This window comes from Fukomys damarensis, unplaced genomic scaffold (genome assembly GCF_012274545.1).
Source record: "Fukomys damarensis isolate Sample0158 unplaced genomic scaffold, DMR_v1.0_HiC HiC_scaffold_16, whole genome shotgun sequence".
Taxonomy (NCBI): Eukaryota; Metazoa; Chordata; class Mammalia; order Rodentia; family Bathyergidae; genus Fukomys; species Fukomys damarensis.
Genome location: NW_022900928.1, coordinates 35,944,241 through 35,959,171, shown reverse-complemented (window position 1 = coordinate 35,959,171; position 14,931 = coordinate 35,944,241). Strand labels below are relative to the sequence as shown.

Genomic DNA, 14,931 nt, shown 5'->3' with positions numbered 1-14,931 from the left:
AAAAAAAAAAAAAAAAAAAAAAAAAAAAGACTTACTTCCTTAAAAAGTATCAGTTTTACAAGATGAAGAGAATCTGAAGATTGGTTGCACCACTGTGTGAATGGATTTAACACTACTGAACTATACATTTAATATGGTTAAAAGATAAAATTATGTTATGTGTATTTTACCACAATTTTAAAAAAAAAGAATCTTAGCTCCTCCATCTAGGGGCTTAGATGGAACCTGATATGCTTGGGGTGAAATGAAAGAACAAGTTGCTCATCAAAAAATTTTCACACAGCATTTAGAGAAATGACTACATACAAATCATTAAAGTGTTATGGACATTACTTTTCAGACTCAAGTTGTGCTTTCTTCTGTCTTAGATCCTCTTCTGTGATCCCACCCAAATGTTTGTAGTTGCTCTCAGCAATTTCCAGGAGGTGTCTCAATTCTACAATCTTCTTATAAGCTCTCACTGCAAGACAGGTGAATTAGCACCTAATTTAGACAAATAACGTGTTCTCAGGGTGCTGGTCCTCTTGATCATTTTCTTCTCCTAGTGCCACTGTCTCTGCTTTTGGTAGAGAGCTGGAGAGTGGCACATACTGTGCACAGAAGGATAAATATTAGACTATTTGGATGATCAGGCAATGATACACCGAACTGGAGGATTTTTCCTCACCTACTGGGGCAAGTATCAGCTTGTTATAACTTTTACTGCTATGTATCAGGATGAGTGCAATATTATAGGGCCATTATGATCTACTGTATCTCATAAAATTTGAAAAAAATGAAATATGCTTAACTAATTTAAAATACACCAGCCAGGTATAGTGGTGCATGCCTGTAATCCCAGAAATTAAAAGAAAAGAAAAGAAAAGAACTAGTCCAGCCCTAAATTTTGTGATTAGTCACTTGTAACATCTATGCAAAAAAAACTATGAGAGAGGATACTGAGAGGAAGAAGTGTGTTGAAAGCTTTTCTGAGCCATCCTCCAACAGTCAAAATAGTTTTCCATCCGTTATGTTTCTCAACCTGAGCTGATTTTACCACTTAAGGGACATCTGGCAAGGTCTAAAGTATCTAGAGATATTTTTGCTTTTCACATCTTGGGAGTGGGGAGGGAAAAGGCAACAGGAATCTACTCAGCAGAGGCTCAGGATGCTACTAAACGTCTTATAGTGTACAGGGCTCTTCCCCACAAGCAATAATAATTTTCTGGAGCAAAATGTCAAGAGTACAAAAGTTGAGAAATTCTGCTTTATAGGACCACATTAGCAAATTACAGCCTCTTCTTCCTAACACACAGCACTCTGTTTTATCCATCCAGATATTAGAGCTACAAGTTCCAAAGTACACATGCCAGAATCAACTGAGGTGTGTTTTAAAAAAAAATGTGCATGCTTGAACCTTATCTCAGAAGTACAAGTTCAGGCATCTCTAGTTAATAAAATCTTCTCAGACATTCCTGAGGAACAAACAGGTCCTGAAACCACTATAACTAATAAAAGCCACAGGAAAAAAAAAAAAAGACAGAAAAACCTGTGGCTATTTAGCTTACATAATATTCCTCAATATTTGAAAGGCTGTTTTCAAAGACCTGTTCACCGAGGTTCTCAGATATAAAAGCTAGAATTAACTGGGATTAGCCTCAGGAATACAGATTTTTACTCAATACAGGAGAGACTGTAACAAAACAAATAACTATCACGTATTTATAAAATGCCTGATGTGCAAGACTACATTAAATACTTTGCACATTTAAATCCTCATAGAGACTTTCAAAGAGAAGACGACCTACCTTGTAGGTCCTAAATGGAGGCTAGATGACATGTGACAATGTCTTTGTTACTTTTCTTGCTGCTGAGACAAAATACCTAATGCCCAAAGTTAAGGGAGGAAAAGTTTATTTCGCTCACATTTGTAGAGGTTTCAGGGTCTAAGTCAGGGTGGGTTGGCAGAGGGGTATCTCACAGGAAAACCAAAGAGCAAAAGCAACAAGGGACCTTACCAGCTTCTCTCTGTACCTTTTATATTTTATCTAGGCCACCAGGATCAGAGCGGTGCTAAACTAATCAGTGTATTGATTGAGTAATCACTACCTGTAATCCCAACATCGCACACTCTACATTCAGCTGTCTGAAAAAGTCTCACCTATGACCGCATGAAGCTTTGGGGGATATTTAGACCCAAATCCTAAGAGACAGCAATCTGGAGCAAGCAGTCACATCTCAAATACTTAGTTACAGGACTCTGTGATGCCATAGCCCTAAACTTAATTCACTAAAAAGTGCCCTGAACTAAAGCTCATTGCCAGGAATATCCAGTATGACAAGAAATCCAACCAGTCCCTTGTAGGTGCCTCCCCCAAAAAAAATAGTGCCCCAAGAAGGTACCGTCTAGTCCTTTGATTTTTTTCCTGCAATAAAATTAAATAGGGATGATAATACAGCACATGACTTGATATCTACTTGCCCTCCCTTCACTAACTGCAAGCACCCCAGCTGAGCACGAGTGATCCCCAGAGTACACAAAAGATGGTAAGATCTCATTTGTATGGCACACACACCACAGAAAGAAGTGCTAGTGTGTTGTTGGTCTCTTCTGCAACACCCTTTTGAAATGTCTTGGTTTTCTGACAGTGATCTCTTCACAACTATCTTCTCAAATAATCTCAGAATACACAAATCCTACAAGATCATCAGCTCATTTTCTGTAATTCTAAATCCTGCACTCTCAAAGAATCTCCAAGAAATCTAAGCAATTAAATAAAAAATTCACTGGACTTCATAAAAATGTAAAACTTTGCACCATCAAGGACCATTAAAACAACCCACAGCAATGAGGAAAACACCTGTAAATCATAGATCTCAAAAGTACTTCCATATCCAGATGTATTTTCACAACTCAATTCTAATTTAAGACCTCTGGCAAACTTAAATTATATCAGAAACTTCACCTAGACAAGTAAATGAGTATGTTCTCTTTCCACCTAATTGATAATCCACCTGAATATGTTACACCCTTCCCCACCATCCAGTCCTTTCTCTACCCAGAATATAGTTTGTGTTTCTAAATACAAATCAAAACAACATTCTTCAATTCAAGCACCAACAAAGGCTTTCTATTCAAAATAAAATCTAGGGCCAGGGATTTAGCTCAGTGGTTATGCTTGCAAGCGCAAGGTCCCGAGTTCAATCTCTGGTACGAGAAAAAAAAATAATAATAATAATAATAAAGTAAAATCTAAAGTACTTATGAGCACCTGTATGATCTGACTGGGCCCTTGCTTAGCTCTCTAACCTTACCCATCACCTCTTCCTCAGTGTTTCTTCTCCAGCCATTCTGATCATGCTCAGTCCAATTCATGGCTGTTACATGCACTGCTCCCTCTGCTTGGAATGTTCTTCCAGGATCTTTATACGGCCCACCCGCATCATTCCGGTCTCCTCAAATGTCACTTTGCTCAGAGAGGCCTAACAGTTATCTAGAGTATCACCTTACTTCATTTTCTTTATACATCTATTTCTTTCCACTTATTCAGTACTTTCCTCTCTTACCAGCACCACCAGAATGTAAGTCCCGGGCCGGGGATTTAGCTCAGTGGTGCTGCTGCCTGTCTCACAAGTACAAGGTCCTAAGTTCGATCCCCGGTACCAAAAAAACAAATAAAAATAGATTTGGGACAGTGTAAGTCCCATTGTGTTGTTCACTGTCTCTCCAGTAGCTACAACAGTGTTTGGCACATATTCACCAATAAATGATTATCCCTAAAAAGTATTTGTCAATGAACTATGGAAACCTCTGAGTTGTTTCCTTGTTTTCTATGATACACTTAGATATTTTTTCTTTTCTATAACATCCCCCTCTTGAGGGAGCCAATGTTTTATACTTCTTTATATGTGCAATAACCCTAAGAGAAAAATGTATCTCCTACTTCCCCAAAACTATCAGATAATTTTTCAGGCAGTAATTGTCTTTAGAATAATTTCCAAGCTTGTGGTAAAAATTACGTATGGTGTTTCCAAAAGAACAAATGATAACAGAGGCAACATACTTACTTCTGGCATCTGTTTTATCCAACTCACTCAAACATAAGTCTTCCTTGGCATCAGTGCTTCCCTCAACACCATGCCTCAGAAAAAACTTTTTATCATTTTCATCGATATCATTCTCATCATCAAGATCATATTTCTGTATCCCTTCTAATAGTTTTACTGCTGCCAAATGGGCAAATCTGTAAAAAAGAATAAAAAATTAGTGGCATCCACAATCTCCTTCAAATTTAACCTGCAGTTTGTACTTAGGCAAATCCACTCTGTATGCTTTTCCATGAAACCCATCTACCAGGCAAGAAGCAAATATGTACCTGCCGGTCAGTGACAACTTGGCATATATGAGACTATGTGGGAAACTTAAATAGTTACTGGACACCTCAGAACAGTAAGCATTTAAAAACTTTACTGGCAAAAAAAAGGTGGGGGGATTTAGCTCAATGGTTCCGCCGTCTGCCTTGCAAGAGCAAGGATCCAAGTTTGATCCCCAGTACCAAAAAAAAAAAAAAAAAAAAAAAAAAAAACACTGGGACAGGAGATCCAGTATCAAAAGAACACTAGGAGGGCTGGGGAGGTAGCTCAGTGGTGCCATGCCTATCTGGCAAGCACAAGGTCCTGAGTTCAATCCCCGTACCAAAACAGAATGTTTGGTGTTGTCCCCAAGCAGAGCTACTCAATAGAATAGAGAGCCCAGGACCACCCTATCTGATTCCTTGTATTTAATGCCCTTGTTACCCCAATTTAAATGGCAGAATTATTTCTGGTTCCAGTTACTCAAAGGCCTAACTACAGTACTATTCCCTTTAACCTTCACCCTTCCTCAACCCAAAGCATTTGTAAAAAAAGATTCACAAAACCAGTTTTCATTAGAAAAAATGCAAATTAAAACTATAACGATGTACCATGACATATCTACTCAAATTATGAAATTCAAAAAAAAACTAACAATACCAAATGCTGGTGAGAATGACAATAACAGAAATCCTCATCTATCGCTGATGGGAATGCAAACTGGCATGGCCATACTGGAAGGCAGAACTTCACAGGTCCTCACAAAAATACACAACGAGCCTATGTCCAGTGAGCTTACTCCTTGATATTTACCCAAGGAACTGAAAACTTAGTTTTCAGTCTATGGTCCATAAGCTTCCTCTAAATTGTTCAATACACTAAACACACTGTACGAGTTTCTAGTCTAGCAGCAATAGGGTAAACTATATAGTCTAAGTGTGTGATAAGCTAATTCATCTGTATTTGTACAAGTATGTTCTATGATAGTTGCACTACAGTGAAATTACTGCAGATAGGTAAGTTAATTAGATTATCATGGAGGCAGTTAGACAGGACCAGCCCACAAGGAGCCAACATGGAAGAGTCGAAAAGCCAACTTCGAGGACAATCAAAAAAGCCAGGCGTGGTGGTGCATGCCTGTAATCCCAGCACTTGGGAGGCTGAAGCAGGAGGATCGCTGTGAGTTCAAGACCAGCCTGGGCTACACAGTGAGTTCCAGGTCAGTCTCAGCTACATAGTGAGACCCTGTCTCAAAAATCAAAACAAACAAACAAAAAAATACATTCACTAAAGGCCAGCATTGTAAAAGGAGAGAAACTACCACGCCCACTGCTTCCTCTAAGGCACTGACTGATATTCTAAATAGTTATCAATCAGCCAGGGGATTTAGCTCAGTTGTTCCGCCACCTGCCTTGTAAGCAGAAAGACCTGAGTTCCATCCCTGGTACCAAAAACAATAATAATAGCAAATAAATAGGTATCAATCACCAAATAGGTATCAATCACCTGGATGGGGAAGAAAGATCTTCCAAGAAAGATCCCTGACCACCCCTTACCACCGAAAATCCTTGCTCACCGGCAGGGATTTAGCTCAGTGGTTCCACCACCTGCCTCACAAGCACAAGGTCCCAATTTTGATCCCCCAGACCAAAAAAAAAAAAAAAAATATCCTGTGTACTTGCTCTGTGACGTTTTTCCCCCACTGGATCCCCATTTAATTAATATTACCCAAGCAACTACACTTATCATAATCTTATTGGTTGCTCATAGTTTTGTTCACCTTGTGATTTCTCATTGGATGATTACCTAAGCCACTGTACTTGTTTTTTCTGTTTGTTTGTTTTTAAGAACAGGAAATTTTTATTGAAAGAAAGATAGCTTCTGTCTAAGAGAGACAGAAGGGGAACCAGAAAATGGGTTGCCCGTTCACCTAGCTTCTCAAAGGTGTTTTATGAGACAAAGCCACAAGGTGAAGTGGGTTCAAGGTGGGACAAGACCATAGTCAAGTAGTGAGATTACAAGTACAGATGCTTAGGTAATATTGATGCAATGAGAAATCACAAGGTGGACAAAAGTATGAACAACTAACAGCAAGAGGTTCATATTAACTGACACGGGTCTCACTTTAACTTGATCATAAACACACAGCAGAAAAGAAAACCAAATGAGGTATAAAAATAATGCCATAAAAATAAATAAATAAATAAATACAAATGATGCCATAGTAATAAAGCTAGATATAAAAGGGGCTCCAATTGCTAACCCCTCCTGGCAGTTTCCAGCTATACCAATAGTTGACCACGGTTATGGATCATTAGGAAAAACTATGGTAGAACCTATAAGAGCTCAACTAGAGTTTTAAATTTCTTAGATAAATTTGTCCTTCAAATTGTCTCTATCTTACAGCTAAGACTGGACAGACTTATGACAAAATATCAGACTTATAGATAAGCTCCATCAATAAAAGAAGGTAAGAGCTAACAGGTTGTAATCACTATTTCAGTTTATACGTATGACTCTTTCACCTACCTACCTTTCCACAGATTATGCATAGCCTAATTTCTTTGAAATTTTGTTTATTCTTGCCTAGAGGCTGCCAAACTCCAAGTGGTCACACAAGTGGAAACAAAGACAAATGTGCTAGGCTGCTTTTACCAGGATCTACCACGTCGACCTAGTAAACAGATCATAACTGCTAAAATACAATAAGAAGTCCCTGGACCTTCTCCTTATTCTCTTTGTGGGAAGCTACTACTAGTTCCTCCTGGTGGAAATGCTTGTTGGCCATATTCATAGAAATCCTGCAGACCTTATTATTTGGCCCAAGTATTCTTTTGTTTTTGTTTTTAGGGTTTTTTTGTTTTGTTTTGTTTTTTTGTTTTTTGGTACCAGGGATCAAACTCAGGTTCTTGCTCGTTCAAGGGCAGGCGGCGACAGCACAGAGCTAAATCCCAAGCCCTGGCCCATGTATTCTTAACTGTTTCTTTAGCTTTGTCTCCTCCGGACTCAAAGACATTTGCCTACCCAAGATGACAGTGCCTGGCTCCTGTCGAGTACCTTTGGATAGACCCTCTGTAGAGTAACTCTGCTAAGCAACTGTACTTGCGATCTCACTAGCTGACTATAGGTTTGTTGCACCTTAAACCCGTGACTTTGTCCCATAAAAAAAATCTCTGAAAAGTGGGGTGAGCGGGCAACCCACTTTCCAGTCCCCCTTCTGTCTCTCTTAGACAGAAGCTTTCTTTCTCTCCATAATTTTTTCTAATCTTAACTAAAATTCATTGTTCGATTTTAGAGAACATGAACTCGCGTTTCGAACTTAGCAGGTTTTGGAGTTACATCTCTTCCCCCTGTATCAAAATCACCTGTCAACATGTCTCAGAACTTATCACCACACTACGTGACACTCAACTGTACATACAACTCTAGAAAATGCAAACTCATCTATGGAGACAAAAAGCAGATCGGCATTTGGTTGGGGAAAGGGCACTAGGGAAGGAGAGAGATTATAAAGACTTTCAGAAGTGATGAGTATGTTCGCTATCTTTCATTATAGTACTGATTTCATAGGTTTCTACATATAAAAACTTAACCACTTGCATTGTACAGATATGTGCATTTTATTATATAGCAATTATACTTTGATAAAGCTGTTTTAAAAAATAAAATAGTGAGTTGATTCCAGGCATGTAAAACCATACAACGCATCAAAGAAATTCCACAGACAAAATCTTAAACAACATGAGCTCAGAAACACACGAGCTCAAATCTTGCAATGTGAGGGAATGACTGGACCCAAGCATCAGGGACAGCTTCAAGAGCTACTGTTACCCATACTTATGCTTTAGATTCAAGTGGCTCTGAATCATAAACATACAAGAGTTATGCTTCAAGTGTCAGCATAAATATTACTTCAAAAAATATTTTTCTTCCCCAAACACTTTCTAAATTCTGTCCCTCTGCAGCTTCCTTCTTAACTTTTACTATCATTTCTGTTACTGTTTTCCTGCCTTCTCCCTCTTCTCCCTGCACACAGTCTACATATAGGAAGGCTTGGCTACATTTTCATCCTCCATTCTTACTGCAGCTTATACATACCATGTAATAGGATACAGTGATTATAATGACCAAGAACTTTTGTTTATGTATTGTTTCTCCACAATACAATGAGTTCACCATAGCAGGAGCTATCCTGAATGCTAACAACAATACCTGGACCTGGGCAACATAGATAAGAAGTTGAATGAAAAGACAAACAAATGAGCAAATAGGATTAAATATTCTTTGAGGATCTGGCCTGGTGGTGCTACATTCAATTCAGATGTAAATCCCAAAGTATGCATATTTCAAAACCCTGCCCTGATTTCTTTTTCTGTTATCAATGTTGATAATTCATTTTTATTAGTGTTTCTCAACAAGGTGCTACAGGCATTTAGACCGAACAATTCATTGTTTACCACTGGTTTGTTTTGTTTTGTTTTGTTTTTTGGATTGAACTCAGGACCTTGCACTTGTGAGGCAAGCAGTGGAACCACTGAGGTATTTGGGTTTTTGAGGCAGGGTCTCACTTTGTAGCTCAGGCTGTGCTTGAACTCTCCAGGCATCCCTGGCTAGTCTCGAAGTCATGATCCTCCTGCCTTAGCCTCCCAAGTGCTGGGTTTACAGGAGTGTGTCACAACATGCCCAGTTTTTACCACTGTTCTGATGACTACAGAACTTTCCTCATGCCCCAGTCCCAACTCTCTTAAATGTCAGACAGTCACTGCCACTTCTGTCTCCTTTCTAAGTGCTCCTACCCCAAGGAAAGGGGAAAAACTTTACCTTCCAGTTGAGAATCACCCCTTTGGAGAGAGGAGCTGATATGTCAAATGTCAGTTCAGCTTGAAAATTGTGATTGCATTAACTTTAATTGAGTCCTCTGAAATTGCATTAAATTATCAGAAATTTCTGAGCACAAGATAATATATGCAAAACTTTAAAAATAAAACAAAAAAAAAAGGGAGCAAAGCAGATAGGGCTCTGTACCTCTTAGCCACATCACTGGGTCTCTCTCCTGCTTTGTTGAGTATATTATTGTCTGCTCCCATTTTAATTAACCACTGCAAACACTCTAGGTGGCCTTGTCCCGCAGCTGTTAAGAAAAGGGGGAAGGGGGCAGGAAATATATGAAAAAACAAAGTTGCTATTAATAACTATTTTCTAAAATTTTGGTGTTTTTTTTAAGTTTTCTTGCTATGGAGTTCAGACTGGCCAAGGACTCACTACGCATAACCCAGGCTGTCCTCCAACTTGCAGGGATCCTCCTGCCTCAGCCTCCTGAGTGGTGGGATTACAGGTGTGCGCTACCATGTCCAGCTTTAAAATTCTGGATAGTACTTTATAGAGTACCATCTTAACTATTGTTCCTTAACTGCTATCGTTCCTACTAACAAAAGTAGGTTGGGCAAATGTTATTTTCTTATTTCACTTACTTATTCATCAGACAAATACTTAATGAAATATTTACTGTTCTTATACAGGAGACATTTAATATCACACAGCAAGAAAATAATGGATTTGAAACTAAAATTCAGTTTTTTTCTAATCTTTATCCAAGCACTTATATCTTGCTATACAGCTCCTACCCAATCTGTGTCATACCACAGTGTGAGTACATCTCAACCAGAGACCCACAGCAACATCAAAACTCTTGCTTTAGCATATACTGTGTGTGTGTGTACGTATGACTGTATGTAATGTATGTGTATGTACATGCTCCTGTAACTCTTGACTCATGTAGTGGCAGGGGGCCCCAGAGGCAGGATAAAGGCTTCACTGAGCTTTATGAAAATTTAATAGGCAGCTTTGACCTCTGCAGCCAGACTCCAAAAGCAAAACAAAGCCAGCTAGGGCCAGGATTTAGCTCAGTGGTGCCGCAGCCTGCCACATAAAAGTAAGGTCCTGATTTCAATCCCAGGTACCAAAAAAAAAAAGGCAAAGGCAACTGAAACTCCAACAAAAAGAAAAGACAACAAAAAATAAATACAAAGGCAGCCAGACTTGAGCAATTAGAAAGACACCTTAAGGTGAAGACCTGGAAATTCCCAGATAGATAGTGAGATGAACACAAGAATCACAAACTTTCCCTTTCCTTAATCCTTAAACCTAAACTCCCATCCTTAAAGCCCATACTGGAATCTTACCCTCCACCAAAGACAGGAAAAAGTTGCGTGGTCAGGAGAAATCCAAGTTTAGGATGAAAGACAAGCCAGGGAGCGATCAGATTCCTTGAGCCTACGTGAGACGAGGATCTCCATAAAAGGGAGCTGCTGACAAGAGATCCACGAACAGTTCACTTTCGAATTCTCCCAGCAGTCTGTCATCTCGCTCTTCCCCCTTTCCCATCTCCAAATAAATTGTCTTCTTTTATGTTAAACTGCTTCTTCAACTCTTTACCAAGGCTGGTACCATGTGGCAGAGCAGTGGCTTGCTGTCTACACCAGGTTGTTACAGCATTGTGCAGCGTGGCCAAGTGTACAACCCTCCCCAGACATCACACTTACAACTCAAAGTTTATAGGCCTCTTCAGGAGGATCGCTGTGAGTTCGAGACCAGCCTGGGCTACACAGTGAGTTCCAGGTCAGGCTCAACTACATAGTGAGACCCTGTCTCAAAAAAACAAAGAAAAACAAAAAACAAAAAACAAAAAGTTTATAGGCCTCTTAAACCACGCTTAATGACATAAACTACACTTCTGTATAAATCTTGTCGACACACATACCCTCTATAGGGATTTTTACCTACATAACTCTGCTTAAAGCCCATCATTCAGCTATGTGCTCATTTAACATCCACTGATCCTGGGTCATCTCAAGACTCAGTGAGGCTTTGGAAAACAAGCCTAAGAGATCTGAACTTAAGTCTACTACACAATGAAACTTGAGAACAGACTGTGATGATCTTCATACTCCCCAGAATTTAGCAAGCGGCTAGCACAGATAGACCCCTAACAAATGCCTACATGGTTAATAAGTAAATGAATGCATGAAAAAAGTAAATGTAATCTCACCTTGTTTTTTTTTGTTGTTTTTTGTTGTTGGTTTTTTTTTTGAGACAGGGTCTCACTATGTAGACTGCCCTTGAACTCAATGTGTAGTCCAGGCTGGTCTCGAACTCTCAGAGATCTTCCTACCTCAGCCTCCGGAGGGCTGGGATTACAGGCATGCGCCACCACACCTGGATTTTTTTTTTTTAATGAGTTTTCTTTGTAAATAAGAACACACTTCTGCTTCATAAAATTGCGATAATAGGGTCAGGGATTTGGCTCAGTGGTTCTGCCACCTGCTTCGCAAGTGCAAGGACCCATGTTTGATCTCCGAGAGAGACTTTTGTTGGGGATTTAGCTCAGTGGTTCTGCTTCCTGCCTTACAGGTGCAAGGTCCCAAGTTCGATCCCAGGTACCAAAAATCAAACAAACAAACAAATAAATAAAATTTTGCCATTAATCCTGTCATATAAAAACCCCTGGTTATTTCACTGCATAAGTATGTAGCTCCTTGACAGTAATGCCTGGGTCTCATTCTGTCTCCAAAGTGCATCAAAGAATAGGAACTTGAGCCAGGGATTTAGCCCTGTGGTTCCACTGCCTGCCTCACAACCGCAAGGTCCCAAGTTTGATTCCCAGTACCAAAAAAGAAAAGAATAGGAACTTTTGGTATAAATGTGGCTTAAAAGTGAACACACATCCAATATTGGCAACAAAGTCATAAAGCCATATTCAGTGACGAATAAGTCTATCACTATAACCCAAAGGTCCCTAAGAACTCTTTCTAGTCTGTCTTTCTCTGCTTAACTCAGAACCATCAGCAAATTCTCAACCAACCCAGACTGTCAGCCTGCCTCTCACTTCTCACTCCCCTCTTTCCCTCCCTTCCCCTTCCTGTCTCCCGCTTTCCCTCTCTCCCCTATCTAGAACTAGCTAACAAGGAATACTACAGGAATTCTCAGACTGCTATAAGTAACCCCACTTCATACAAAAGCAGCAACATATATATATTGGTTTTTCTGTCCTCAAATATGATCAAAGTTACCTTTATGATCATGGATAATACTGTGCTTTATGGGCCAGGGATGTAGCTCAGTGGTTCAGTGGCCTGCCTTGCAAGCGCAAGGACCCAAGTTCAATCCCCGGTACCAAAAAAAAAATACTGTGCTTTATATGACAGAATGAGTTTAGCCAAACATTTACATTTTAATGCACAGAGTAATGTTTTCTAAAAAAGAGGAGGGAAAATAATTTATCTACAAGAAAATACAACAAAAGGATTTAACCAAAGATTCTCATTGTATACTGAGGACAAACTGATTAATTCAATCAATATTTTATTAGAGAATAAGAGGATTATGCAGTGATTTGAAATTTTTAAGAAATGACTTGAAATAATTATGGTTTAAGAGCAAGTAAAAGAAAGGGTAAGTTAGTGGATTTAAATGATTAAAGACTAAGAAGAAGGCTTCACTGAGTAATAGATACTGCAGTTTGCTGAATCAAATTAAAACAAAAGAAAAAAGCAGATAGACTGACAAAATGTGGATGACATGAACTGAACTACAGGAGGTATCAATTTTTACATGCCCGATTTTTGATACAATCTAAACAAGAAAGGGCCGGGGATTTAGCTCAGCAGTTCAGTGGCCTGCCTTGCAAGCCCAAGGACCCAAGTTCAATCAATCCCCAGTACCAAAAAAACAAACAAACAAACAAACAAAAAAAAAAAAACAAACAAGAAAAGGCTAAGGATCACAAAAATGCTGATTTCTCAGCTGCTGCCACTTCCCACACCCGCACCACACCGTGGGGTCCACCTGTGGGCCTAGGAGCCCTTGACAGATTCACAAGAGACTGAGTGAAGGGAAATTCCTGGTTTCTCCTCTCATTCCCCCTCCTACCATCTAACAATGGCTACATTCCTTCTTGAAGATCCCTAAATTCTAACTCCAGTAGGAAAGAAATTAATGAGATATGATGAAAAGTAGCTATTAGAGAAACTTACTTTATTGTTTCCCTAAAGATGTACTATGCTCACACTCAGTGAGCCTATCTTTTGTTATTCTGTCTAAATTATATCCCATATATACATTGGCAATTATAAACATATTGAGACTATGAAATGGGAGCTGTAACGGATTTGTGGGCTGAGCTGCATTTCCCTCATTCACATTCTGAAGTGCTAATCAACCCAGTACCTCCATCTTTTCTTTTTTTCTTTTTTTTTTCTTTTTTTGAGACGGGGTCTCACTATGTAGTTGAGACTGACCTGGAACTCACTATGTAGCCCAGTCTGGTCTTGAACTCACAGCGATCCTCCTGCCTCAGCCTCCCGAGTGCTGGGATTACAGGCGTGCACCACCACGCCTGGCAACCCAGTACCTCCAAATGGGACTGAAAATGGAGACAGGGCCTTTAAAAAAGAGGTAATTAAGGTAGTTGCAGAGATGGGAATAATCAAATCTCAGTGATGTCCTTATAAGAAGGGTCAGGACACATGCTCATGCACAGAAGACACATTATGTGAAGACACAGCGAGAGGGCAGCCATCTGAATACCAAGGAAAGAAGCCTTGGTAGAAGCCAACCACGCTGATTCCTTGAGTCCTAGCCTCTATAATTGTGAGGAAATGAAATTTCCATCATTTCAGCCACCCACTATGTAGCATTCTGTTGTGTTAACCCTAATGAACTAATACATGGCTTTGGTCCAGGGAACCACGTTAAAGAGCAAAGACCACACTTTTTTTAAACATCCATATTAAGTCTGCTCCCACCCACTAATCCCACAGGGGAGAGGCCCCTAACAGAAAGCAGAGATGGATGGAGTACAATCCTCCAGTCCTACAGTAAAGTTTACTAAACTGGAAACTTCTTTATTTGTATGAGAAAACCTTCACATTTCCTCTTTTGAGTCAATGCCCATTATAAAATTATTAGCATACATGGTGCTTAGATTTTATGCTTGATGTACACTATGAATTAAACAAAGTTTAAGAATTAAGATAAAAACAATGGGCCAGGGATTTAGCTCAGCGGTTCAGTGGCCTGCCTTGCAAGCACAAGGACCCAAGTTCGATCCCTGGTATCAAAAAAAAAAAAAAAAGATAAAAACAAATCAGTGACCATGTTTATAGCAGCACAGTTTGTAATAGCTAAATCTTGGAAACAACCTATTTGCCCATCCGTTGGAAACTGGATAAAGAAGTTGTGGTTTTTCTATAAAATGGAATATTACTCAGCCATAAAGAGCGAGAGAATAGATTCCTTCATAGGAAAATGGATACATATTGAAGATATACTCCTAAGTGAAATAAATAAGTCCCACATGTGTAAATACCAAATAGTTTCCCTGGTGTGAATATTCTGCAACAATGCATAAGATTCTAATAAGATTACTGACATTTAGAAATGGGAGGAAAGGAGCTAAAGGTGTAGGGAAGGTGTGATACGTAGGGGAAGAACAAAAAGGGAAAAGAAAAAAATGTGAGAGAATGAAAAGATGAAAATAAAGTGTTTGTAGATGGGGAGGGGAGGAGGGGGTGAAGGGAGGGCAGAGGTAAGGGGAAAAAA

The 14,931-nt window shown here is 39.4% G+C and overlaps 1 protein-coding gene across 1 annotated transcript in view; it reads right to left on the bottom strand.

The window, feature by feature from the left end:
- Positions 1-14,931, bottom strand: part of Ankrd42 (ankyrin repeat domain 42) — a gene marked incomplete at its 5' end in the record, with an annotated part of 50,913 nt that overhangs the window by 4,944 nt on the left and 31,038 nt on the right. The window contains 3 exons of the mRNA XM_010630890.2: positions 334-460; positions 4,048-4,223; positions 9,358-9,463. Coding sequence (XP_010629192.2) covers positions 334-460; positions 4,048-4,223; positions 9,358-9,463 — 409 coding nt within the window. The remainder of the gene's footprint in view (positions 1-333; positions 461-4,047; positions 4,224-9,357; positions 9,464-14,931) is intronic.